This window comes from Macaca fascicularis, chromosome 19, assembly GCF_037993035.2.
Source record: "Macaca fascicularis isolate 582-1 chromosome 19, T2T-MFA8v1.1".
NCBI classification, from domain to species: Eukaryota; Metazoa; Chordata; class Mammalia; order Primates; family Cercopithecidae; genus Macaca; species Macaca fascicularis.
In genome coordinates this window covers 9,139,106-9,166,214 of record NC_088393.1, presented here as the reverse complement: position 1 = coordinate 9,166,214, position 27,109 = coordinate 9,139,106, and the positions used below count along the sequence as shown (strand labels likewise).

General features: G+C 44.3%; 1 protein-coding gene across 10 annotated transcripts in view; it reads right to left on the bottom strand.

Moving 5' to 3' along the window:
* The window catches only part of HNRNPM (heterogeneous nuclear ribonucleoprotein M), a 42,985-nt gene extending 15,876 nt beyond the window's left edge, over positions 1-27,109 (bottom strand). For 4 of the 10 annotated variants that reach the window (XM_065536046.2, XM_065536047.2, XM_074025702.1 and 1 more), the window contains exons 1-7: positions 7,966-8,059; positions 6,298-6,336; positions 6,145-6,180; positions 5,289-5,442; positions 4,088-4,137; positions 2,827-2,887; positions 218-319 (exon numbers count right to left, since the gene is read on the bottom strand). In XM_065536046.2, the coding sequence (XP_065392118.1) occupies positions 218-319; positions 2,827-2,887; positions 4,088-4,137; positions 5,289-5,442; positions 6,145-6,180; positions 6,298-6,336; positions 7,966-8,043 (520 nt within the window). In that variant the 5' untranslated portion in view covers positions 8,044-8,059. Of the gene's footprint in view, positions 1-217; positions 320-2,826; positions 2,888-4,087; positions 4,138-5,288; positions 5,443-6,144; positions 6,337-7,965; positions 8,060-8,147; positions 8,156-9,065; positions 9,119-16,468; positions 16,639-26,972 lie in introns of those variants that run through there. The other 6 variants (XM_065536043.2, XM_065536042.2, XM_065536044.2 and 3 more) reach the window with 3 other exon arrangements.

Genomic DNA, 27,109 nt, shown 5'->3' with positions numbered 1-27,109 from the left:
AGGTTACAATGAAAAAGTATAATGACTTTAAACAAGGATTCAACTTGATAAAAATACAAAATACTGCCTTTATTAAAAATGAGGCAGAGATGAATAGGAGGGAATTTTGTCCCAGTTAACTATTTATTCCATTTAAACTACTCAAAGTCCAGTTGCCCCAATAATTAATAATTTTCACTTCCCCAAAACCCCAAGCAAGGTGCACTATCATTCTCACCTGCGGGACCTATGTTTCCCATGCCGATGCCTTTATTCAGGTGATTGGCATCAATGGGTTGCCCTCCTGGTCCTAACCCCATGCCAATACCACCAAGGCCATCTGGAAGGAAAAGAGAAAGAAGTTTAGTTTTCCCCTATTTAGCAAACCGTGACCCTCAAAGGAAAAGAGTCTTTGTTTAGTGAGTTGCAGCTATCCACTCCAGCCTACCCACCCCCACCCACCAGTGACCCCAGGGCCCAATGCAAAATTCAACATCAGCACATTTGGAAACAGAACCTTGTTCTGGCGTTTGGGATATGTGTGTATACAACAAAGGCGGCTGAAAACCAACACAGGGGAAAGTTAACAACCCCCACACTAAGATTCTTGAGAGCCTATTTGTTTCACTAACCCATGGACTGAGAACTGATCAAAAAAGGTGACTCAAGACATCAGGTGGCAAGCAGCACAAATGTGCCCAATCCCTAGTAGCCCAAAGGACGTTTCTCATGAAAAAACACGTTGCAAACCAGCCAATCAACATCCTGGATGTACACTACTCTCTGAATCTGGGTGGTTTTAGTAACAATGAACCTAATGTATGTATTCAAATAACCTATCTTCCTTCCCCCAAAGCTTCCTAACCCACAACTGGATACCCAGCCCACACTCAACTCCATGCTCTACCAACACAAACAGGGACACAGAAATACAGGCTGGTCTCTGGAAACAGCCAAAAGAGCTGACACTTGCAATATTTGGGGTAACCACCATCTGAGGCTTAAACTACAACCAGGTAAGGTTTCAAAAATTATAACAAGGCCAGCCGCGATGGCTCACGCCTGAAATCCCAGCACCTTGGGAGGCCAAGGCAGGTGGATCACCTGAGGTCAGGAGTTCGAGACCATCCTGGCCAACATGGCGAAACCCCATCTCTACTAAAAATACAAAAATTAGCCTGGCATGGTGGCGCACACCCATAATCGCAGCTACTCGGGAGGCTGACAGGAGAATCACTAGAACCCAGGAAATGGAGGTTGCAGCGAGCCAAGACCACGCCACTGCACTCCAGCCTGGGTGACAGAGTGAAACTCCATCAAAAAGAAAGAAAGAAAAAGAAAAAGAAGGAAGGAAGGAAAGAAAGGAAAGAAAGAAAACAAAATTCATTTAAAAAGTAAATAAAACCTGCCACTACTTCCCAGGCGTTTAACCTGATTAACATTCCATCTTTAACTGCACAGCAACAGCAGCAAGAGATCACCAAGGTTACTTACTCCTCAAAACACTGAAGGCTTTGAAGTCAAGTCTCTGAAATGGCTGGGAGACCAAGAGCCATGGCTCCCTGGAGCAGTGTGCTCCACCTCCTGATCCAAAACAAGAGTCAACAACAGCCACTACCACGGTCCAGGGTGACCGCTGCTCAGATGAGCACACAGACAATTTATTTGGGAAATGAGTATGTTATGTCCAGGAAATGTGATCCTTCTCTAACTAATGTTGACTTTCAACAGATGAGCCTTCTCATGAAGCCACAGATTTCCCTTCAAGATACATCTGTCATGCTGCCTTAATGCTACGATGCAAAGGTGCTCTGGCCTGGGCTCCCATCCAACTCAGTAAGTGAGTAGGGCCCTCAGCTTGAGCTGCTGCTCCAGACCAGGCCCCCTCAACCCACCTGGTGGAGGTCCCCGCAGCACAGCACACACAGGCCTCTCACCCTCACCCATCTTCCTTCTCCAGGAGGGCTTTACCTGTGCCAGTGACTCCCTGAAATGTCCCACTGCTGTCTGCACTCAGGTTCTGGCTTCCCGTCTCCGGCTTACGTAGGACTCTGCACTAATATTTGCCACTTCTACCTACGTGGTGGCCCATCAACTAGCCTTCCCTGTCACAAGACAGATTTTTCACCTGGGTGTCACAAATAGCCGATCCCTTTCCCCTCTGCATAGAAATTATTTGTTCAAGACCCTTCACATACCATAAAACTCACTCAAAGTATTCAGTGGTTTTTAGTATATTGAGATAGGCAACTATCACTACCATTTAATTCCAGAATATTTTCATCACCCAAAAAAGAAATCCAACCTTATTAGCAGTCCCGTCCCCACTTACTCCTTCCTGGCCACAGGCAACCACTAATCTACTTTCTGCCTTTATGCATTTATCTATGTGGAGCATTTCCTGTAGATGAAATCAAGGTTCATCCACACCGCAGCATGTGTCTGTCATCCTGCTGCAAACAACTGTGTACGAATTTCTGTGTAGATGTCTAGTGTGCACTGCTAGTGCACATGGGACTAACCAATATCTTCTGAATTAGAGTGCAGCCTGGTTTTTATTCCCTTCACAGGTTCTGATTCTTCCCTCCCCAGGACACTTTCAAAATGCCTAACCACATCCTCTACATTTTGGTATTACAATCCTAGGATTAACACGAGGTAATCCTAACAATATCCTCAAACTGTGAATCTCTGCTCATTTCTCGCCCTGAAAAATCTATAGAAAAGAATTGGCCAAGAGAACTGAGGGCTAACCTGGCACAGGTTCAAGTGAAACTTTATGGTAATTTTCTGTTTCTTAGTATAACTCAAATTCAAACTCTCAGCCCTAATCACTGAAACACTTACGGGGAAGTTGTTGTGGACGCTCAGGAGGGAAGAAATCTCCTTTTGGTAAGGCCCTCTCATCCTGAAAGAGAAAGAAAACGAATAAATCTCAGTATCCAGTGCAGCAGTGTTTGCCACAGCCGAAGACTGAAATGGCCCCCCATCAAGAGAGGACTGGCTAAACACATTATCCACACCATGGAGTAATATGCAAGGGTGGAAAGGTATGTGGAGCGTGCTTCCTATTTTATGTCAAGGTGAAGGATCAAAAGACATATGGATATTATCGTGGGGGATAATGGGGACCTGGGCAAGAAGTCCAAGTAGGACTCACACTATCTTCACGCTATCTTTTCATATTTTTTGACTTTTGAGTCATATGAATCTATCATCTATTCAAAAAACTTAACTATTCTATTTACAGTAATGAAAAAATTGCTTTATAGTTTCTTTTATCTTTTTCCTGAATTTGAGCCCCGACTAGATTGCCCCCAGCATGTTCCAGTCATGCCTGTAGTAATTATTATCTTTGGCACAGCCACGGCAGAGCAAATGTTTATTAAGACTGAAATGCTCCAACAGACCTTTAAGAGCTGTCTGAATCAATGACTTAATTATGTTCACAAAAGACTTGATGCTAACCAAACATTATACTGTAATACTCTGAAAAACTGGAACCCCACATACATAACTATTCTTTGAAACAGATCACTTGCTCAACCAGGATACCCAGGTGACTACCTGTATGTGCCATGAACAGTCAACTGTGCAAAAGGAAAAATATCTAATGCAGTCAAGAGTTGCCATGAGCAAAATGTTTTGTTTTGTTTTGTTTTGAGACTGAATCTCACTCTGTTGCCCAGGCTGGAGTGCAGTGGCACGATCTTGGCTCACTGCAACCTCCTCCTCCCAGATTCAAGTTGATTCTCCTGCCTCAGCCTCCCAAGTAGCTGGGACTACAGGTGCGTGCCACCACGCCCAGCTAATTTTTGTATTTTCAGTAGAGACGGAGTTCCACCATGTTAGTCAGGCTGGTCTCAAACTCCTGACCTCATGATTCGCCCGCCTCAGCCTCCCAAAGTGCTGGGATTACAGGCATGAACCACCATGCCCGACCAGCAAAATGTTATTTCTCTCACAAATTCACTCAACATACTGCACCTTATTTAACTTAGACTAGACTAATCCATAAATATTTTATAGTGGATATGTGTACATTCTTATTAATTCCATGTTTTTGCTAGCCTTGAGTATATCACACAGAAAGATCCTACTGACTTACCATCTTGACGTGCATTGGTCTATCAAATAGCAGTTGGCCATTGAACATAGCTGGTATTACAATTAAGGCTATTTCTTGCAATTCTAAAAATGTGCACAAGAGAAATACAAAAAAAAAAAAGAGAGAGAGAAAGAAAGAAAAATACTCCAACTGCTACCAGTTCCTCTAAGTGATGAATTTATGAGCAATTTCAATTCTTCATTATACTTTCAACAATAAACATAAAAGGAACAATAAATAAAGCCGGCGGGAGGACAAGACAACTTCTGCTTATTCCTTAGGTGTGAAGCTTCATTTGTAACCTTATAATTTCACCAAACCATCCTCTTAAGCAGTGGCATCAAGGTTCTCTGAATGTGGCCAATGGGCCAGGCATCTACCACTATCTAAACTGAAGGACCATGCTTTCTGGGTAAGACATGCCAAGACGGTCTCGTCTGAGTTGCATGAATGTGCTCCTGTGGGGTACTCTCCACGGGATTAAAACTCTAGGCTAAGCCTAGGGTCAAGGAGAAGTGTCCTCTTCCAAAATGATGTCTACTCACTGGAGAGAGTGAGTAATCCTATAGGGATGTATTACACATGAAATAACAACCCAGTTTCTCTCTAGTGGTGCATTCTTTGGGCTTCCTCCTTCAAACCTAGACTCTTCTGAAAACAGTAGAAAGACCACTCATGGGCATATGCCCATGTTCTAACCATCCCCTCTATCCACACTGTATTGAATCAACTCCACCCCCAAAGAACCTTTTTTTTTTTTTGAGACTGAGTCTCACTCTATCACCCAGGCTGGTGGTGTGCAGTGGCCCGATCTTGGCTCACTGCAACCTCCACCTCCCGGGTTCAAGCGATTCTTGTGCCTCAGCCTCCTGAGTAGCTGGGATTACAGGCATCCACCACTGCACCCAGCTAATTTTTGTATTTTTAGTAGAGGTAGGGTTTCACCATGTTGGCCAGGCTGGTCTCGAACTCCTGACCTCAAGTGATCTGCCCGCCTCGGTCTCCCAAAGTGCTGGGATTACAGGTTTGAGCCACCATGCCCGGTCCGGCCCAGAGAACCTTTTAATTCCACAGTAATGCATTCTCCCTAGTCACATAAAAAACATTAATACACAGTCACCTCTTCCTCACACAAACCTACATTACTAACACAGCAATTTAGGTCAAATTGTTCACAAGTTGAATTCCTGCAGAAGGATACATATAGCTTGCACAGCTTCAATGGACTGTTCAAAAGTTACAGTGCCTATTCCACGACTTTTTCCATCTTTATCTTCAAGAATGTCTGCTCGGACCACCACACCAGCCATACTAAATACTTCCTTCAGTTTCTTCCAGCCAACTTTATAATCCAGCTAATCGAGAAAGAACGGGGTAAAAACCTCAATGTAAACGTCTTAAGAAACACATTTTTACTATGTGAATGAGACAGGCTTGGGTTGGAAAAAGTATTAGGAAATAATGTCACAAAAACTAATCAACTGCAATGGAAATTTTAAAATAGGATTATAAAGCCTGGCCTTCACTGTAAATAAACTGTACTTAAATATATGGTTTCTTTTCTCAGAAACTTAAGTCACCTCATACTTCAAATTAATACTCATTTTCTGAACATTTTTAAAAAATTGTTTCCCTGATAAGCTTTACCATACCCCACCCCACCCAAGCTACTTTCTGCTAAAAATATCTCCCCTTGCAATGGTGGAGGTATCATTCACCCCAGACACAATAAGAGGAAGGTGTCAGTGCACTTCTGCTCGTACACTCTTACTCTGCACCAAAACTGCACAAACCAACCAACGGAGAATGCAGACTCGGTTACTGCTTGTGGAAACACCTGCAAAACTCAGGAATCACAGCCCCAATGAGACCATGGTCAAGCTTGTGACTTAGGAATGCAGACAAAGTCTACCTATACGGCTGATTTTTAAAGAAATCAAGAACACAACCCTTCTTTATATTTTTCTTCTCAAATGTCAGAATTACTTTTATAACATACTGACAAGGTCATTTCATAAAGTTATTTTCTACTTTAGATGATGGTTCTGTTTACTTACATTTGCTACAAATACTGTGCTTCCAAGTCTTCCAGCCTGTAATGCATGGATAATCTCATTTGGGATGTTGGGATTATTTAGGATACTGGGTGGGATAGTAATCATTCCTGGGCCACCTGGTCCCATACCCATCCCACCAGTCGTAGCCATCACCTTTTGCATTGCTCTCCTGGCATGTTCACCATCAGGATCCTAAAACAAGCACAAATGGTGTTACGTTTGACCCAGTGACAACGCAAACCATGCTTGCACAGTAAATGATATTCTCAAGACTTAGAAACTGAAAGGTTGTTTGGAAAGCATCTCTCAAATCTATTAACAAGAAAGTCAAATGAACTCAACTACTAGCTTAGAAGAGTCCAGCTACAGGAACAGGAAAGGAAGAAAAGGCATGAAATATAGCACTAAAAACATAGCTCTCAACTGAACTAAGTAAAAAAGAAAAAAGCAGGGTAGGGAAGGAAACATGATTAGCTGATATATGTAGAACTGCCAGACTGAAATTAGAGCTTCGTGGGCTTGGTATAGCTGAATCTTACTAATTCATCAGTGGGGCTTTGTAATTTCTGCAAACCCCGTCAATGGCTTCCAGAAGTTTGAGAAACAGTTCTAGACCACACAAGCGCCCCCATCCTTCAAGTCCTTCAGGTGTTGGAGGCATGTGTGTGAGGGCTGCACAGTGAAACAACATCTGGGAAGGTCTGTGAAGCTCTGTACTGACTCTCTTCTTCAACTCTCTGTCCTGTCATTTACCACCATCAGCACTAAAAAAGACACCGTAACATGTGAGAGACCTTAGACCCTACGACGCTTCACTACTCATCTTCCTCCCCAAGAGAAGAGGTGAAAAGAAATCAAGAGGGATGTTTTTTTTGAGGCGGAGCTTTGCTCTTGCTGCCCAGGCTGGAGTTCAATGGCGCAATCTCGGCTCACTGCAACCTCCGCCTCCTGGGTTCCAGCGATTCTCCTGCCTCAGCCTCCCAAGTAGATGGATTACAGGCACCCACCACCACGCCCAGCTAATTTTTTGTATTTTTAGTAGAGACAATGTTTCACCATGTTGGTCAGACTGGTCTCGAACTCATGACCTCAGATGATCCACCCAGCTCGGTCTCCCAAAGTGCTGGGGATTACAGGCGTGAGCCACTGCGCCCGGCCAAGAGGAATTTAATCAACAAAAAACCTTCTTCCTCGAGGAATATATTTGATTCAGATGAGATGTGAAAGCAGGTTTGAGGAATAACAAACTCACTTTATTTTTTATTTTTTAGACAGGGTCTCACTCTGTCACCCAGGCTGGAGTGCAATGGTGTGATTTCAGCTCACTGCAACCTCCATATCCTGGGCTCAAACGATCCTCCTGCCTCAGCCTCCCAAGTAGCTAGGACTACAGGCATGCGCCACCATGCCTGGCGAATTTTTGTATCTTTTGTAGAGATGAGGTTTCACCATGTTGCCCAGGCTGGAACAAACTCACTTTAAAAAAAAGAAACAAGATGGGCCAACAAGAAGGTTTAGACGGAGTAAAACTTAATGGCACAAACCCACGGGCTCACAGTTTAAGAGTCCCTGAGACAACAAGGCCTCAGACAAATCACAGATGTTAGACAGCGGTCAGCAGCCACCCAGGATCTGCTTGGCCACCACCCCAAAGTCCTTGCAGGGAATGGCCGCTGTAGGCTGTGACCAACACTCTTCATTAGAAACAACAGGCTGGCACTTGCTTTGTAAAATGCCGTCTGGGACCATGACCGTCTTTCCCTGTTCCAAAGTGGGATCACTCAACAATTACACACAGTATTCACAGTGTTAAGAGCTTACTTCTTTGACTTTCAGTGGTCTTCCACTCAGACTATGCTTGTTTAGGACTTCCGCAGCTTTTTTCATGCTCTCTTCCATCTTGAATTCAACAACACTATAGAGTTAAAAGGAAACGAGTCGAGTGAAACCAGTCCTACAAGTTAGAAGGCTCAAATACCAGTAAGTAACTAGACGATACTTACGCACATCCCTTTGGAGGAAGCCAGAGACCAGTCAGAAGAGCAAGGAAGGGGAAAAAGAAGAGAAAAAACAGTAAATACCAATGACAGTTACAAACCAATTAAAAATATGATTTATGTCACAAAGTCTTTTAAAATGAACCCTTCTAAGGGGAAGCTGACAGAAGTGCCTCGCCTCGCCTTCCTTGTTAAAAGCTGGGCTCCTTAATATCTCCTTCTCCTACGCATTACCAGCATTGCACTAGAGCTGCTGACGTTTAATAAGCAGACCTAAATTCAGGGTCTCCAAGAAATCACACCAACTTTAGATCTGCTTTCCTCTGTACTCAATCGAGTCCTTACCATATTCCTCCTAAATCCATCCCTTCCATAAGTTAAGCTCAACCTTTTGATTATTCTAAGCCATTCTATTGCACGACAGAAAATAGTTTATGTTCTCTTTAAACTAGGCCAATTTTGAACATTCAGGTTTTTAATATTTGGTTTACAATTTACTGGCACAAAGGCAACTTTTCGGAATCTTTGGTTCACACAACTTTCAAATTCAGCAAACAACCAAGAGTAACATTTTCTAGACAAGAACACACGTTTTACATTAATTATACCACCGCTAAAATTCCATGCATAATTCACACACAGCCAATTCCTCTGTTAACAAAGAGACAATGCTGCTATTGGTCCCCAGTTATCCAAATTGGGCATCCAAACAGAATACCAAAAAGCTCTTTGGCCAGCCATTTGGAAAAGCGGGACTCCCGTTTGCAAATCCCCTCCCACCCCACTCAAATGTTTGGCAAAATCAAACATAGCTACTGTAACATGAGCACTCACTGCCTTCCTGATTTCATTCGATTCCACGCCACCATACAGTTACATTTTTCATGTAGTAAATCCACAGAAGAAATTCTCTCAGACACTTACCCTTGACTTTCCTTCAGCGTCCATTAAGAGCTCCACGTATGTTACCTCACCAACTACAAATCAGTTTCCAGACGACACATAAACCAAGGGAGAAAAGCCAAGAAAACAATGGGAATTTAGAACAATCATCAGCAACCTTGTATGGAGCCTCTGCCTTATAAGAAAGCCCAGAAACACTCCATATTCTCTAAACCACCGAACTAGGCATTACAAGTGTGCAGTAAAAGTAGGTGAAAACACGTTAACAATATGTCCTTGATTTTCCTCCCACCACAAACAAGCTATTCCACAGATTTCCATATCAATTTCCCTGTCTGGAAGACTCATTCATGACTAGAGGCAATCCAAATCTATAGGAAAGAAGTCTGCGTGATTTACTTTTCTGGGGAAGGGAGGAAATTTTACACATACACTCTCATTGGTGGCAAGTAGGTGAAATGCATACAAATTGCGATGCCATCGGGCTGAGCTCACATGCTATAAATACAAGGACGCACGTATGCGAAGGTATAAGCTCACAGGCACACACGGACGCAGGGCCAGCTTCACGGGTGAGCAACCCGTGCAATCGTACAGAGCCCCGCACTCGGGCCCCCTGAGCTTGGTTCAAGGCTGTTATTGCTGCTATGACATTCTTAGTTTTTTTAACAAGAGGGCCCTTGTTTTCGTTTTGTGTTGGGCCCCACAAATTTTATAGCTGGTCCTGCACACAGCAGTAGGCTCCGCATCTGTAGAGGCAGAATGTTTGAATATAATAAGATCACAAAACCAGAGCAGCATCTGGATTCTCTTCAGTGAATTAGGCCAGGCTTCATTCTTGCTGCTTTCTAAACCTCCCCATTAAAGGACACAAATAAATTCAAATTTAGGGCTCAGATTTTGTATTTAAACAGTTAAATAGACTCACATGATTCTAATCTACACAAAAGGGAAAACAAAGCATTTCGAAAGTTTCTGCAGATTTTCCTCAAGGTTTGGATTGCCAATTCATGACCACCATGACCAGATGTTAGAATCCATCAAGACAACCACCAAAATGGCTGCTGAACTTGAAGATGGCACACAGAAAACAAATGTGAAGTGTTACCCTGGAGAAAACTATCTCTAACCAGACTCTCCAAAGTCAAAAAATGGGCTTTTGTTGTCCTCTGGATCGGTTTGGTTTAGCAGTAAAAGGGTAAAAATAACCTGCTTAACGGCCTCAACAAGTCCTGCCTATTCCAACTCTTTTGTTCAAAGGACATTAAAATTATGAGGCTATAGGAAGAAAAAATTTTAATGAAAAACAAGATAAAACTACTTTACAAAAAATTTAAAGATCTGAAGGACATATTTATTAATGGCTCTGCACACTGGTTGAATGCAAGAAAGCCAAGTGTTCAAAGTTTACATGTAGAGCCTCACCCTCTTTGTCCTCTCCTGAAATGTTTCAGAACTAAACACACACTTTGCACAAAACAGGAGAGAGAATCATCAGTGCAAAGAAATGAAGAAGGAAATAGGAGGGATCAGTACAATTTACTTTTGGAGTATGCACTCCTGTGGGGCAAACTGAAAAATGATCACAGCCAAGGGACAGCTGTACAAGGCAGCTTTATTTAACCCTTAAAAACCAAAGCAGTTCCAAAAATGCGGCCGCCCTGAGGCCATGTTAAAAGCCATTTGTTTCAAGAGCAGCAGCCATTCAAGGACCACCAACCCTTGTCTCCACTTTGATGAAAATGCCACATAATGTCAAAATAGTGACTGAAGAGGCCCCAAGTTTATTCCCTACCAGCTATGACTACCACCTAGTAACCTTTAAAAAAATAAAAGACTCACAATAATTAATTCAAGAGAGCTGTAACCATGTGGTCGAAATTCAAATCCTGTTGCATGGGAAGTTTCTAGTCTGTGTCCATAAGACATGTGATCAAAAAGCTGTAAGTGCAACCCAGAAACCAAGCAAATCCAAACCAAACTTTTTCCCATGGCCATAACCACTTTAACAAAAAGAGAGGTTTAGAAATTAGGACTTTTTCCACGTAACAGTCTAGTCTAGTAATAACACACCTGACTTCAATCCTTTGTATTAAAAATTTGCTTAAAACGTTCTCCCTCTTTTTACCTCAAATGGTATCATTGTTTAGCAGTCACCCAAGGGTCCAGCATGAGTAGTGCTGTTCCCGAGATCATCAGTAATGATTATGCTCCTCACAAACTCATAAAATTCCAACCTCTACCCTGAGAGACGACCAATTAAGTGTTAAGGGATCTGCAACAGCTGCTAATTCATACTTTCCTACAGGAAAATGGAGCCTTTAAAAGACCACCTCCCTTCTGGTTCTACAATAGCAAAGCAAAGATTTGTCTCATGTAGTCAGCGCAACTATCAACAAGAATGGGAGGGCAAAATTTGCCAAGTAAACACAGTCTGGTCACATTCCATGAAGTGAAGTTTAACGAGCAAACCATCCAGAGCAGATCACACAGTCAGGACTCAGGGGCAGAGATGACAGCTTGGCAGTAGCAGTAGTCTTACAGAAACGGCACTCGCAGTTATTAATAAAAAATATGGTTGCTCCTCTCCCTGCGTAAACAGGGATGGATTTCACGGAATCCTAAGAGTAGGCTGCTAAGACAAATTCTACTGCAGCCCAAAACATCAAAATATCGAAATGAAAAAACACATTAAAAAATCTAACACCAAATGTTATCTACCTCTATTTAATATGCTCTAAGAAATCATTTTTGACCAACATTTAAGTGAATTATTAAAAACACTGCCTCATTCTTAAAACACAGTAGGAGGATAAGCAGATAAGCAACCCAAAAAGAACTGAGGTGGTCCGTTGCAGCTACTGTGACCTCACTCTCCTGCACAAACCTTTAGCAAAGTGAGTATTTGTTTTTGTGTTCCCATTTACTGTTCAAGTCTGGAAAAAAAAAAAAAAAAGAGGGAATGCAGAGGCTGAAGCTTCACTGAAGAGAATTCATATGTGATAAGGCCTATAATTTTTTTTTCTTTTTAAACAGGGGTTGGCAGGGCTTGCAAGTCAGGCATGTTGTCAAACATTCTTCCGTTCATAACGGTCAATTCTCAGGCTGCCACTCTATCGGGGGAGCGGAGTGCACAGAACACATGCACACTCTTTAATACAAAGACACCTTCAAACATGTCAAAATAATTATTCTACACAACGACTTGGCTTACGGACATGTTAGGAAATGACAGAGCCCATGCTCCTCCTTAATTGCGTGGCAACAACAGAACGGTATTGCTTCCCTAACACTAGAGACCACACAGGGTAAGCCAGACAGGCTGCACTGCTGGGGCTCAACGTAAGTATTCACACATATGAATGCTTTAGCATAACAGGCCTTTCTAAAATCCAGGCTGTGGCCGGGCCTGTAATCCTAGCACTTTGGGAGGCCAAGGCAAGAGGATTACCTGGGGTCAGGAGTTCAAGACCAGCCTGGCCAACATGGTGAAACCCAGTCTCTACTAAAAATACAAAAATTAATTAAAAATACAAAAAAAATACAAAAATTGTGGTGGTAGGTGCCTATAATCCCAGCTACTTGGCAGGCTGGCACAGGAGAATCGCTTGAACCCAGGGGACGGAGGTTGCAGTGAGCCGAGATCACGCCACTTCATTCCATCCTGGGAGAAAGAGCAAGACTCCATCTCAAAAACAAAATAAATAAAATGCAGGCTGCATTTCCAACAAAGGAAAATATGAAGGAGCAAGTAGACTGGGTAGGGATTTCATTTAAACTGAAAATACAGGTCTGCCTAATAGACCCACAACGCAAATTATCTCCAGGAGCCAAGATGGAGGCTTTCTACTGACTACACTTGCCCTCTGGGCCTTAGTTTTCTGTCAGCTGCAATTTGAAATTTACTTAACGTGGTGCATTAAATACTAACAGAAGGATTAAGTGCTTAAAAGAAATCTTTGCTTACACAAGTTAAACTGACTGCTGCTAAACTTGGGATTGACTGAGGGTAAACTACATCCCCGACCTTCCTTCCTCAACCTGGGCTCTGTTTACTCATTGCAGGTGCAGCTCAGTCCTGCTCTGGTGGCACTGCCCCACCTGGGTGCTGCCGGCTGCCTGGTGAGGCCAGGAGAAGCAGCCCAGCAAGGAGTTTCCACCACTCACACAGGACTTGATGGTCTCAAACAAATGTAGCACAACACTAAGTTTAAAAGCCTAAGATCGCCTTTTCTCACAGAAATCTTATTTTTTCCACCCAGTCCTTATGGTCAATCACTTTAAGTGCATATCCCTGGCCGGGCGCGGTGGCTCAAGCCTGTAATCCCAGCACTTTGGGAGGCCGAGACGGGTGGATCACGAGGTCAGGAGATCGAGACCATCCTGGCTAACATGGTGAAACCCCGTCTCTACTAAAAATACAAAAAACTAGCCGGGCGTGGTGGCGGGCGCCTGTAGTCCCAGCTACTCGGAGGCTGAGGCAGGAGAATGGCATGAACCCGGGAGGCGGAGCTTGCAGTGAGCCGAGATCACGCCACTGCACTCCAGCCTGGGTGACACAGCGAGACTCCGTCTCAAAAAAAAAAAAAAAAAAAAAGTGCATATCCCTTTACCTGTCAGGATACAAACTGGGGAGCTGTAGCCTGTTAAGTCACTTTCAAAGGCATAAATGACCAGTTCACTTCCTATGTGGATTTTTAATAGGAAATCCTAGAATGCTGCTAAATGCTAAAACTAAAGCTGGAGAATATGCAGCTGGTATGAAAGATGGCAAAAGGATCAAGAGGGAGGGAGGAACATGTGAGACAATCTCCCCCAGGAGTATCCTTAGAAAAAAAAGCTCCCCTCTTGGCCTCTCAAAGCTAGCTACTTTAGTTCCGAGACGCTGCAATTAGACAGTGCTACAACAACAGAAAATTTCAGTTGAGGACAACTAATTCTAGTTCTGTTCTACTCATTTCCTGAAACAAGGCTAAGATTCATCAGACCTTAAAATGTAGACTGATAAAGAGTGCTTAGATTACGACAGCCCAAATCTCTGTGTTTTGGAATTATTTTGAGACTAATACTTTTAGGGTTGTAAGTGCCTCTATCTGCTAGTTCTTCCTGTGTATAGTCTTCAAAACACTTAGAACTTATCGGCAACAGATTTCAAGTAAATATTTCAGATGTAAACTAACCACTTAAACATTTTTTGTATACCAAAACGGGAATAAAAATGTCTTTTTAAAAGCACATAAGAAGAAGAGTATTTCTTAAGGACTCATATGTATGTAAACACAGTAAATTTCTTTAGACCTCACATACTGAATATAAGCATTACCATAAAAAGATTACCTTTCTCTTATGAGTCACTTTACCCACAATCCTATACTGCTAATAATTTAATTAAACAGCAAAGTAATTAATTTAACCACTACAGGGGAGCTCTAAACAAGAACATTTTAAGGCTCATTAAAAATAACTGATTTACTGCACACCTGTAATTCTAAATTACACCACCAAAAATACACTGAGAGGGCTGAGCCCGGGCATTCGTAGCAGTATGCCAGGGGAATATGAGAACCAGTTTGGAAGTATCCAAATCAACCACCAGGCTGGCTCCACACTTAAGAGTGCAAAATAGTGAATTGAGGTGAACTGCTTCTACATCCAGAAACACCATGGCTGCTGCTGCTACTACCAGCTTGAAGGTTTCCCAAACCGAATTACTGAATGGTAAAGCAGTAAAAATGTCACCTACTTTATCCAGCATGTCCCAAAACTGGTTCACACACTCCTAAAAATGAAAAAATAATTTGGCCTGCAATCTCTTACAAAATTCTAACAATTACATTTTCAAAGCCACATTCCTGGTTCTTGGAACTACTATACCTTATTATCAATGGAAATAGCAATTCAGCGGTTCAACCAAATCACGAGAACACAAATTTGGAGGTTATTCCAAAAGCTAATTCGAATGAGGCCCAACTGTACTGTACAGAAATTCTAAGCTTCTATTGAAGCAGCAGTCCCAAAAACCAAGAACACTGCATCTGGGATGCAGCATGACACGCCCTCAGACAAAAAGAAGAAACTGCACTCTTGCCCTAGGAGCAATGGCAGGAATGATTTGGCCGATCAAGGCAGGCACATCAATCTCACACCAAAACGTTTTTCCATCTGTGTTATCTGGAGAAATACCACGTGGGAGCAGCACGCGTGACTGTCTGGAGAGGTTCACAGTGCCTAGTGCTTCTTGCATGTCATGGTCAAAATAAGTGATGGGACAATGATGGCAGTGCCATTCATAATTTCAAAACCCAATGCAGGGAGCACCAGTACACATACCAAAATGGCCTATCCACGGGGCATCTCTGTCACTGAAATGTTAAATCATTTGACAAATCAAGCTCACATCTCTTTTCATAATGAATGCTCCAGAAAACCAATACCTTTCAGTCATGCAAAGACTCCATGAAGGGTAGTTTGAGTCTAGGTCGGGGTGGGGGCCTCAAGGCAATATACAAATTGTTCTCTATCACAGTGTTGTCTAAACCAGGGCTGAGCAGTCTCTTTAGTCCTAAGTGCCACCAGCAGGGCCAAGAATCAGTAAAGAAAGGAAGACGACAGCAGCACAGGAGGGAAGGAGGAGAGAGAGAGAGGACACCGCAGTGTGCACGGGGGTGAGGATCACAGAGGCAGGCCTCCTCGGGCCTCCTGGTGGCAACAGAGCTTGGTTGCTTCCTCTGCCCTCGGCTGGAAGGTGGATACCTAGGCTATGACAATCCACATCCTAAGGCACCGCGTTACAAAGCAGATACCTTATTTTGAGCTCTCCAATGGCCAACCTACTCTTTTTTTCCCAGAGGGGAAAAAGCCTAATAGTTAAAATACAGGCTAATGTTTTATAGTTTGGAATCTGAGGAGCAAAAGGTCCAGCTACCAAATTTTGATCCCAGGAAGACATCCACAAAATTTTAAACAAGCTATCTTCCCGTGAAACTTAAAAAGCTTAAAAAAAAGAAAGAAAAAAGAAAAAAAAAAGAAAAAAGAAAAAAATAAAGAAAAGGAAAGAAAGGAAAAATCTCTCCCACCTAATGTGCAAAATTCAAAAAATTTCAACACAAAAAGGCTCCCCGGAAGCCTAATCGAAGCCTTATTAACCATACTAAACCAGTAAAATCAACTGTAGGCCAAAGGACCATATAAACCATCCTGTTTGACACACAGGGGCATGACCACAAAACAAAACAAAACAAAACAAAAAAACACAAAACAAAACAAAAAAAAACTGAGGTGGGGTAAGGGGGCTTCACGCTTAAGCCTGGAAAGAACATGCTCTACCCAGAGCCGCTTCCACTGACCAAAAATAACCAAGGAATTAGCCACAGAAAAGATGACACACCAACCTTCTCACCCTACTCAATCACCAGTACCATTACCTTTTTCTTTAACCAGGTCTTTAAGTGACTGCCATTTCACGTCAAAAGGTATGTTTGTAATGAAGGCTCTGTATCTTTTAGTTGGATTGGCATATGGCTCAAAGCGATTGCCTCCTCTTTTTATGTTTTTCTCCTTCCTCTTCTCATTCTGAGCAGGTCGTTCTCCTTCACTGAATTCAAAAGAGAGAAAAAAAGGTAAAGGGTTTATATGTCAGCACAATGTGAAAGACAATTATTTGATTTGCCAGGTTTACAATTCCACACAAAGTTACATATGACACAAGACTAGTACTGGACAGATGGGGTGGTTCACACCTGCAATCCTAGCACTTTGGGAGCCAAGAACGGGGGATCATTTAAGGCCAGGAGTTCAAGACTAGCCTGGGCAACACAGCAAGACCCTGTCTCTACACAAAATACATATATATAAAACTTAGCCAGGTGTGGTGGCGCATTTGCACTCCCAGCTAGTAGGGAGGGTGAGATGGGTGGATCACTTAAACTCAGGAGTTCCAGGCACCAGCAAGCTATGATCATCCTACTGTACTCCAGCCTAGGGCAACAGAGCGAGACCCTGTCTCAAAAAAAGCAAAGACAAGACTAATGTTGATTTTGAATTAAGACATTCAAACTAAAGGCTCCATGGGGCAAAAAGCATTCCCAAGGAAAAGTACACTTTCCTGGGCTTACAAAATACTCCTATGGAGAGTAACAGAGACAACGCTGAGGCCAACTCCCTGACCAAAGTGTGTTAATTCCAAGACAGAAACAGGAAAAGAGAAGAATGATTTCCAAGACTTCATGGAATGGAAATATGAGGTAGTACACACAGGCCCAACCAATTTTAGCTTCACAAATAAGTGTCTCTCATGGTGTTTAAAAAAAAAAAAGAGGGGAAAGCATAAAATGATGCAGCCACCATGGAAAACAGTTAGGTGGTCACTCAAAATTAAACACAGAATTACTGTGACCCAGCAATTCCACTGCTAGGTATATACCCAAAAGAATTAAAAGTAGGGACTCATACACGTATGCCAATGTTCATAGCAGCACTATTCATACAAGCCAAAAGGTAGAAACCCAAGGGTCTACCAAAAGATGAATGGAATAAACAAAACATGGAATATCCATGCAACGGGATGGATTTTTCAGTCACAAAAAGGAAGGCAATCCTAACAAAGGCTACAACATGCATGAACCTTGAGAGCATTATGCTCAGTGAAATAAGCCAGTCACTGAAGGCCAAATATTGTACAATTCCACTTATTAGATACCTATGATAAGCAAATCCGTACACAGAAAGTAGAACAGAGGTTACCCGGGCCTAGGGGGAGGTAGAAATGGGAAGTTATTCAACACTGAGCACAGAATTTCATTTGGGATGAGAATAAAAGTTCTAGGAATGGGCAGAGGTGAATGCTGCAAACACCATACTTCACTGCACACTTAAGATGGTTAAAATGGTCTATTTTATGTATATTTTAAGCACTTTTTAAAAATCCAAAAAGGTGGGAAAGAAACCACTCCCTATACAACCCTACTACTTTGAAGCGGGAAACTCGAGTCGGAGCAACTCTGGGAGGAGGAAGACAGCATGCAAACAATCCTGCCTCTGGCAAAGAAGGGTGGCTCCTTTTCTGGCACGGCCTTCCCCCGTCGCACTCTTTACCTTTGTCTGTTAGGAGCCACCACACTGTAACACCAACCATCTCTAGGTAGCAGCCATCAGACTTGGAAGCCCGGGCACTGGTTGCCAGGGCTCTTCCCTCAGCTGCCAGCTCAAGCGCAACCCCTCTGACTACAGGGAGGCACAGATGAGAGCTGACCAGGAACAAGGGAGGAGCCAGAAGCCACCTCAAGTTTCTTAAGCAACTGAGCCTTGCACTTTTCTGCTTCCTGAGCCCTGTGTCCCGCCAGTGAGAATCCAGTGACTCCCAGACCACAGGCTCTACTACAGAATTTGTGATCCATGATAAAACTGGAAACAAAAAAAAAGCCAAGACTACAGCATTAACGATTTAAAAAAGTATCTTTAACTGAAGGACCGATCTTTATTCTGGGATATAAATTTCTTCCATGGCAGAAAGGTAGTGTTTAAACACCAGATAGTAGCTGGAGAAGCTACTATTTTAAAATGTTATTTACTTGAGGCCAGCCACGGTGGTTCCCACCTATAATCCCAGCACTCTGGAAGGCTGAGGTAGGCGGATCACTCAAGGTCAGGAGTTCAAGACCAGCCTGGCCAACATGATGAAACCCCATCTCTACTAAAAATACAAAAATTAGCTGGGCGTGGTAGTACATGCCTGCAGTCCCGGCTCTCAGGAGGCTGAGGCAAGAGAATCGCTTGAACCTGGGGGACGGAGGTTGCAGTGAGCCGAGATCGCGCCATTGCACTCCAGCCTGAGTGACAGACAGAATGAGACTCCGTCTCAAAACAAACAAACAAAAAAAAGGATTCACTGGAGACCAGGTGTGGTGGTTCACACCTATAATCCCAGCACTTTGGGAGGTCAAAGCAGGAGAATCTTACTTAAGCCCAGGAGTTCGACACAGTAAGACCCTGTCTTTATTTTTTAAAATAATAATAATTAATCTGAGTGTGGTGTCGTGTACCTGCAGTCCCAGCTACTCAGGAGGCTGAGCTGGGAGGATGGCTCGAGTCCAGGGGGTCAAGGTTGCAGTGAACTATGACTGCACCACTGCACTCCAGCCTCGTTGACAAAGCAAGACTCTGTCTCAAAATTAGTAATGTATTTACTTGGAAAAACTTTAAAAGTCAGAAACTTTGTGTAGTCCCCAAACACAAGAATGCCAAGCGGTATCCCAGCAAACGTATCACTGGTGTGAGCTACACCCAACTTGACACAAGGTAAAACCAAGGAAAGCAGCTTTCTCTGTGATCTCAACTACACCAGTACACAATCAATAGGTTTCCCTTCCCACGGGCTGGCACATAAGGTGATGTTATGGCAGCTCCAATCCCTAGATGCCTAGAACGCAACCTACCTGAGTACACAAAACTGGCTTCACACCACAAAGCAGGCCCCACAGGAGAACTACAACTGTTACCCAGGCCACTTGTCTACTCCAAAAGAAAAGTCCTTCACCAAAGTCTGCCAAACAAACTATCTGCCAAATCATCTCCTACTCTTTCCTGGAAAATGATGATGAAAGTGTTAGAAAAACTCATAAAACATAACACAATCTACACATCATGGTCCACCAGAGGATTCACAGATGGAAATGAATTTTAATATTGTTACTTTTGAAGTCCCAAATACTTTAAGATTTACAATAAAAAACATTCTGACACAGAGTCCATGATGAATATTTCCAGTCTGTTTTCACCAGACTGCTTAAACTCACCTATAAGCTACCAAATGTATAAATAACTAATTATAGCCAAAGCAGGTAACAAAGTGTCTAACCTATATTCCACAGGTGCATACTATGGCTACCAATCAACTACCCAATGTAACCACAGAAGCTAAGCATTTGGTTTGGGGTTAATCCACATCACATGACTCACCATTGAGAAAGCGGCTCTCACCATGCTTAATGGGCACAGCACCTCTGCAAACAAATCCTTCCCTGGCTAATCATTCCCTCTGAGAGGTTTCCTCAGTAAAGAGGTTAGAACTATCTCTTGTCATTTCCAGCTTTTAAAAAATTGACCCTTTTGGAAATCTACCACCACCAACTCAATTCTTGATAGACTCGTAGAAAATGACCCTCAAAGAAATATCATTCAAGACACATATTCAAGCAGACTGGCCACGGTGGCTCATGCCTGTAGTCCCAGCAGTTTGGGAGGCTGAGGTGAGTTGAGTGCTTGAATCCAGGAGTCTGAAACCAGCCTGGGTAACATGGCAAAACCGTGTCCCTACAAAAAAATACAAAAAATTAGCCAGGCATGTTGATGCACGACTGTGCCCAGCAACGCAGAAAGAAGACAGTCTGGCTCCAGGAGGTCAAGGGTACAGTGAGCCAAGACTGCACCCACCACTCACTACACTCCAGCCTGGGTAACAGAGGGAGACCCTGTCTTAGCAAGGAAAGGGGAAGAGAAGGGGAGGGGAGGGGAGAGACATATTCAAGTTTAGATTATGTCATGGTATAAAAGTGATGTCCTAGGCCAGGCGCGGTGGCTCAAGCCTGTAATCCCAGCACTTTGGGAGGCCGAGACGGGCGGATCACAAGGTCAGGAGATCGAGACCATCCTGGCTGACACGGTGAAACCCCGTCTCTACTAAAAAATACAAAAAACTAGCCGGGCGAGGTGGCGGGCGCCTGCAGTCCCAGCTACTCGGGAGGCTGAGGCAGGAGAATGGCGTGAACCCGGGAGGCGGAGCTTGCAGTGAGCTGAGATCGGGCCACTGCACTCCAGCCTGGGCGGCAGAGCGAGACTCTGTCTCAAAAAAAAAAAAAAAAAAGTGATGTCCTGAAAAGCTCTTTTTTTAACATGTCCAATCCTATTTTCTCATTATCTTCAGGATAAAATTAGGGGAATATTCTTCTCTAGTCCATGTATATGTATACATAAAAACTTAACTCTGCAAGTCTTTTTAACTTTTGGCTGGGCGCGGTGGCTCCCACCTGTAATCCCAGCACTTTGGGAGGCTGAGGCGGGCAGACCACCTGAGGTCAGAAGTTCAAGACCAGCCTGGCCAACATGGTAGAAACCTGTCTCTACTAAAAATACAAAAATTAGGCCAGGCATGGTGGCTCACGTCTGTAATCCCAGCACTTTGGGAGACCGAGGCAGATGGATTATCTTAGGTCAGGAGTTTGAGACCAGCCTGGCCAACATGATCAAACCCTGTCTCTACTAAAAATACAAAAATTAACTGGGCGTGGTAGCAGGCGCCTGTAATCCCAGCTACTCGGGAGGCTGAGGCAGGAGAATCACTTGAACCCAGGAAGCGGAGAGTGAAATGAGCTGAGATTGTGCCACTGGACTCCAGCCTAGGCGACAAGAGTGAAACTCCGTCTCAAAAACAAAACAAAAACAAAAATTAGCCGGGCATGGTGGTGGGCGCCTGTAATCCCAGCTACTTGCTACTTGGGAGGCCAAGGCAGGAGAATCACTTGAAAGGGAGGCAGAGGTTGCAGTGAGCCAAGATCACGCCACTGCACTCCAGCCTGGGCAACAAGAACAAAACTCCATCTCAAAAAATAAAAAATATATTAAAAATACAGTTAATGCCTGTAATCCCAGCACGTTGGGAGGCCAAGGTGGGTGGATCACTTGAGCTCAGGAGTTCAAGAACAGCCTGGGCAACATGGTATAACCCCATCTCTACAAAATATTAGCTAGGCATGGTACCATCTGCCTGTAGTCCTATTTACTCAGAAGGCTGAGGTGGAAGGATCGTTTGAGCCCAGGAGCTGGAGTACACTGGCTCTGGCTGGCTTGTTTTAAAGCCTGAACAGCAGAAGGCTAGGAGTGAATCAGTGATCAGTACACTGCACTCCAGCCTGAGGGACAAGAGTGAAACTCCATCTCAAAAAAAAAAACCAAACAACTAATAAAAAGATTGTGCCTCTAACCTGCAAAAGACTACCAAATAGTGACTGCCTACACTCTCTTAACGTCTTCATGCCGTTCCCATGCATAACACTCACTACTTTTGAAGTTTCTAAATCAAGGGTCGAGTGCAGTTTGAAACGGCAATCCCAATACCCTGAAATTGTGATCACATCTCCTGAGGGACAAGGACCCCTCTGCCCGCGTGAGAACCATCCCTTATATAAAGTGACTCATCACAGAAATCCCTTAAGTCCTGTGCTGCTCTAATGCATGTAAGGTGTGGAGAGCACTATTCACAGCACCATCCCAGCTCCAAGGCCACCACTGAGCTACACACATGACTCAAGCTCTTTCAGTCTCTAGTGCTTTACCAGCAAAACCAGCACAACCTGTATGCATGGTAGCTCAGAGGGACACTGTGACAATCAACAAAGAATGGCATTACAAAAAGCAGCTTATCTAGGGAAGTAGTACTGCATGTGGCTAAGAGCTAGGGTCACCCTGTTGTCACTAGGCCTCGGTCCTATGGAGGTTACCACCTACACGCTAACAGCTTTAAAAGAGACTCTTGGCCGGGCACGGTGGCTCAAGCCTGTAATCTCAGCACTTTGGGAGGCCGAGACAGGCGGATCACGAGGTCAGGAGATCGAGACCATCCTGGCTGACACGGTGAAACCCCGTCTCTACTTAAAAAAAATACAAAAAACTAGCCGGGCGAGGTGGCAGGCGCCTGTAGTCCCAGCTACTCGGGAGGCTGAAGCAGGAGAATGGCGTGAACCCGGGAGGCGGAGCTTGCAGTGAGCTGAGATCCGGCCACTGCACTCCAGCCTGGGCAGCAGGGCGAGACTCCGTCTCAAAAAAAAAAAAAGAGACTCTTGGCACACAGTAACTGAGGCAATGATGTATTTTTCTACCAATAATTTTATCGAGAAGGGTAGAGAGGCGGACTGATTTACTCCTAGCCTTCTACTGTTCAGCTTTTAAAACAAGCCAACCAGAGCCAAAGCTGAGAAAACCTAGGCATTACAATCATTATAAACTACCAAAGGGACAATTTAGCTTTTAACCCTAGGACTGCAAAATATGGTAATGGGGAAGCCCACTGGAGAACCACCCCTCCCAAAAAAACAAGCAAGCTAATCTTCGCAGGCTAGTATCTCTTTCCCTAACCAGAAAAAAATCAAAGAGCAGAGTGAAAGCAAAGACCTGGCAGCATGCATTCAAATAATCCAAAACCCTGTCTTCTAATCTTGAGCTCACAATCTGACATGCCTCCAAAGTCCTTTTCACCGAATAAACAATCACTTTTTTAAGTACAGCAAACACTCAAATGCATTGTATAGAGAATCTGATTTAAATAAAACAATTCAAATGACTGTTTACTGAGTGGTTACCAAGGTAGTATTATGAAAGCAGCAAGCTGCCTGGGAGTCAGGATGGCCTCCCCTGGAGTCTTTAGATCAAGTTCCTGAACCTGGATTTAACTGTTTAAAACAAAGTTTTCTTGATTGTAAAAACAGAGTCAATCCTAACAGTACCTCCTCGGGAATCTAACCCTAAATACATATTTTTATTTTTAAAAATAACCAATCCATCTGTGTCTGATTCACCCACAAAACTACTCAGGAAGGGGCTGGACATGGTGGCTCACGCCTGTAATCCCAGCACTTTGGGAGGCCAAGGTGGGCGGATCACGAAGTTAGGAGATCAAGACCATCCTGGCTAACAGGGTGGAATCCTGTCTCTACTAAAAAAATACAAAAAAATTAGCCAGGCGTGGTGGTGGGCACCTGTAGTCCCAGCTACTCGGGAGGCTGAGGCAGGAGAATGGTGTGAACCCAGGAGGTGGAGCTTGCAGTGAACTGAAATAGCGCCACTGCACTCCAGCCTGGGCGACAGAGCGAGACTCCGTCTCAAAAAAAAAATAATAATAATAATAATAATAAAATAAAATAATAAAAATAAAAATTAAGAAGGGGAGCAAGCTAAGTCACTGAATTTATTTATGATACAACATTTAAATTTTTTTAAAAAACCTATACATTCCCCTAAAATGAACTTTTTTTTTTCCTGACTATACCCTAACGCTGAATCTTGACTGACTTTAAATGCAACAGATTTCTCATCAAAATTAAGCAAATCCTCTTCTCACACCCAGGAGAGAAGGAACTGCAAAACAAGATTTCCAACCTGGGTTCCCAGATGGAGCTTGCTAGCTCACTGCATTTTTGGTGCATACTCCACTCCTGGTAGAGACTGAAGTCCAAAGAATCAAGTTTCTATTTTCCTCCTGTCTCTCAAAGGCTTTCAAGATAAAAATCTAAATTCACTGCCCACCAGTGCTCCAACCTTAAAACGCTACAGCAACTTCAGTGTTTCGTTTTGTTTTGGTAGAGACAGGGTTTCACCATGTTGCCCAGGCTGGTCTTGAACTCCTGAGCTCAAATAGTCCTCTCACCTCAGCCTCCCAAAGTGCTGGAATTACAGGTGTGAGCCACTACACGCAGCACAACTTCAGTTCTTAATAAAGCATATACTCAAATCTCTGCTCTTTGGATACTCTCTTCTCTGCCTCTCCCCAACCATCTTCTACACCACTTTCACACGTCTTCCTGTCATGGAGGAACAGGTCCCTGCCGCCAGCAGGTGGCGGGGGTCACCTCCTCCATTCTTTCTACCAAGCAACTCCACTAACTTCTATCACAGCATAATTACCTTACTACAGATACGTTAATGGCCTCTCCACTCTGCATGGGGTGCAGACGTATAGGCTTCTAAAGAGCTTTCCTTGTTAAGACTTGTAATGAAAAAAAAAAAAAAAAAGTTTTCCACAGGCTCTATCAAAAATATCCAAGTGTTGCCAGCTTCCTAAACTATCCTCTGTGAAGCCAGTACTACACTTTTTGAGACTATGAGGCTCTTTCTCACAAGGGCTATTTTATTCTACAACTTGCAGGTTCCAATAGTCCACATGTATTTGTAAAATGACTCAGTCACAAAATGACTATTTGAAAATGGAAGGGGAAAATGGAAAATTTGAAATGCACCCCATATGCTATAATCTATTAATTTACCCTCTCACCTAGCAAGGTTCTACCAGCAATCCTTCCTGCATACGGTAAATTTATCTTAAAGCCCTCCAAATACCACCCTCAGAAACCCCACCAGCTTCCGTAGATAGATGCTGAAAAAGTCAAAATTAACACATTCCTTCCCAGAGTTTTAAATAGTAAAATGCTGAGAACAGAGGAAGCTTTTCTCTTCATTTCTAAGAGCCAGTAACCATGGTATTTTACTTCTTCCTACCTAAGGAGGGAAAGAATCTAGAATTTTCACCAGATTTATTATCTAACAATATAGCTAGCACTTAGGGAACGCACTTAACGTAAACGCTCAACTACGCAGGGCACAGCAGCTCACGCCTGTAATTTCAGCACTTTGGAAGGCCTAGGCAGGAGGATGGCTTGAGCTCAGGGGTTTCAGACCAGCCTGGGCAACACCCGGAGACTCCGACTCTTCAAAAAATAAAAAAATTAGCCGGGCATAGTGGTGCTGAGCCTGTGATCCCAGCTACTTGGGAGGCTGAGATGGAAAGATCGCTTGAGCCCAGGAGTTCGAGGCTGCAGTGACCTGTGATCGTGCCACCGCATCCCAGCTTGGGCAACAGAGGGAGACTCTTTCTCAAAGAAAAAAATTAAATATATAAGTGCTCAACCACATTCACTTTTAATCTCCATAAACTAAGTTTCACACATTACAATATGAGGAGAGCAAAATCACAGACAGAAAGGAAAAACGGAGGGAGTATTTAATGGCTACACTTTGTTTCCGATGATGAAAAAGTTCTTGACATCAAGTAGTAACTGTTACAGCATACTGGGTCAGTGCACCCAGTATCCCTGAATTGTAAGCTTAAAAATGGTTAAAATGGCAAACTCTACGTTATGTCTATTTTATTACAATGAAATAAATGTCTGGGAAATTCAATGTGTACCCAGGCTTCTCCCTTCCCGGCCGCTGATCTTGGAGCCAAAACCTCTCTCTCTCTCGCTCGTGTCTGTAATCAGAATGAATGAGTTTCACCGGGGCACAGGTCGATGCTTCCCCCCTTTAAAGAAACTTTTAAAAGCCAAGAAGTGAAACAGCACCGAGCAGGACTCGAAAAGCTGATGGAGCCTGGAAGGAAATGAACCCGCCTCATGACAGAACAGCTTCCCCAGAAACACGGGAAAAAGGGGATTCCTTCCTCGACTTCGTGTCTGCTTCTGAGGGTGAAGGTTGAGCAGCAGATCCCATCTTTCCACTAATACCTGCGGCGCACCCGGGGAAGAGCGGGAAACAGCGAGGGACTTGAGCCAGGGCCAGAGCGTGGGGCGAGGGGGCTGTGCCGAGGAAGGCACTTCCCGCGGAGCGGGATCGGCGCGCGGGGACTGAGGGGCGGGGCAGGAGGGGAGCCCCCCGACCCGGCCTCGCGGCCCTTCCTGACGCCTCCCCCGCTCGGTTACCGTTGACTGGGGGTGACTGCGCGCGAGACCCCGGGTGCGCACCCCCTCTTCTCCCCCCACGTTACGGATCGGAAAACAGACCCCGGGAGGAGAGGGGGTTGGGGGGTGAAACCCAGCTTCCGAGGTTACCCTCCCAGGGAGCGGTCGGGCCGGCCTCGGAGGCTCTCCCGTCCGGGCCCGCGCCATCAACCACCATGCGCAGCGGCTGGGCCTGAGGCCTCGGCGACGGGGTTGGCCCCGGCCTGGAGGGACTGAAGGAGCCGAGGCTCAAGGCCCGGGATAGGGGACGATTCTGGAGGCTCCCCCGGCTCCCCGCTCACGGCCCGAGACGCCGCCACCCTGGGCAAGCGGTATGGGAACAGCCGGGACCGAGGCCGCGCCGGGGCTAGGCCGCCAACAGACCTAACGGAGCCGCCGGCCGCGGAGAGGAACCCTTACTCCGGTCAAGGGACCATGAGATACTTACCCCTTAGGGCCCGGAGCCCCGTTGCCGCTCGGCACGCCGGGCGCGCCGCTCTCTTCCTCCATTTTGATCTCCGTCGCCGCCACCTCGGCCGCCGCTTCGACCCCTGCCGCCATTTTCTCCGCGTCTGGGCTTTGTGT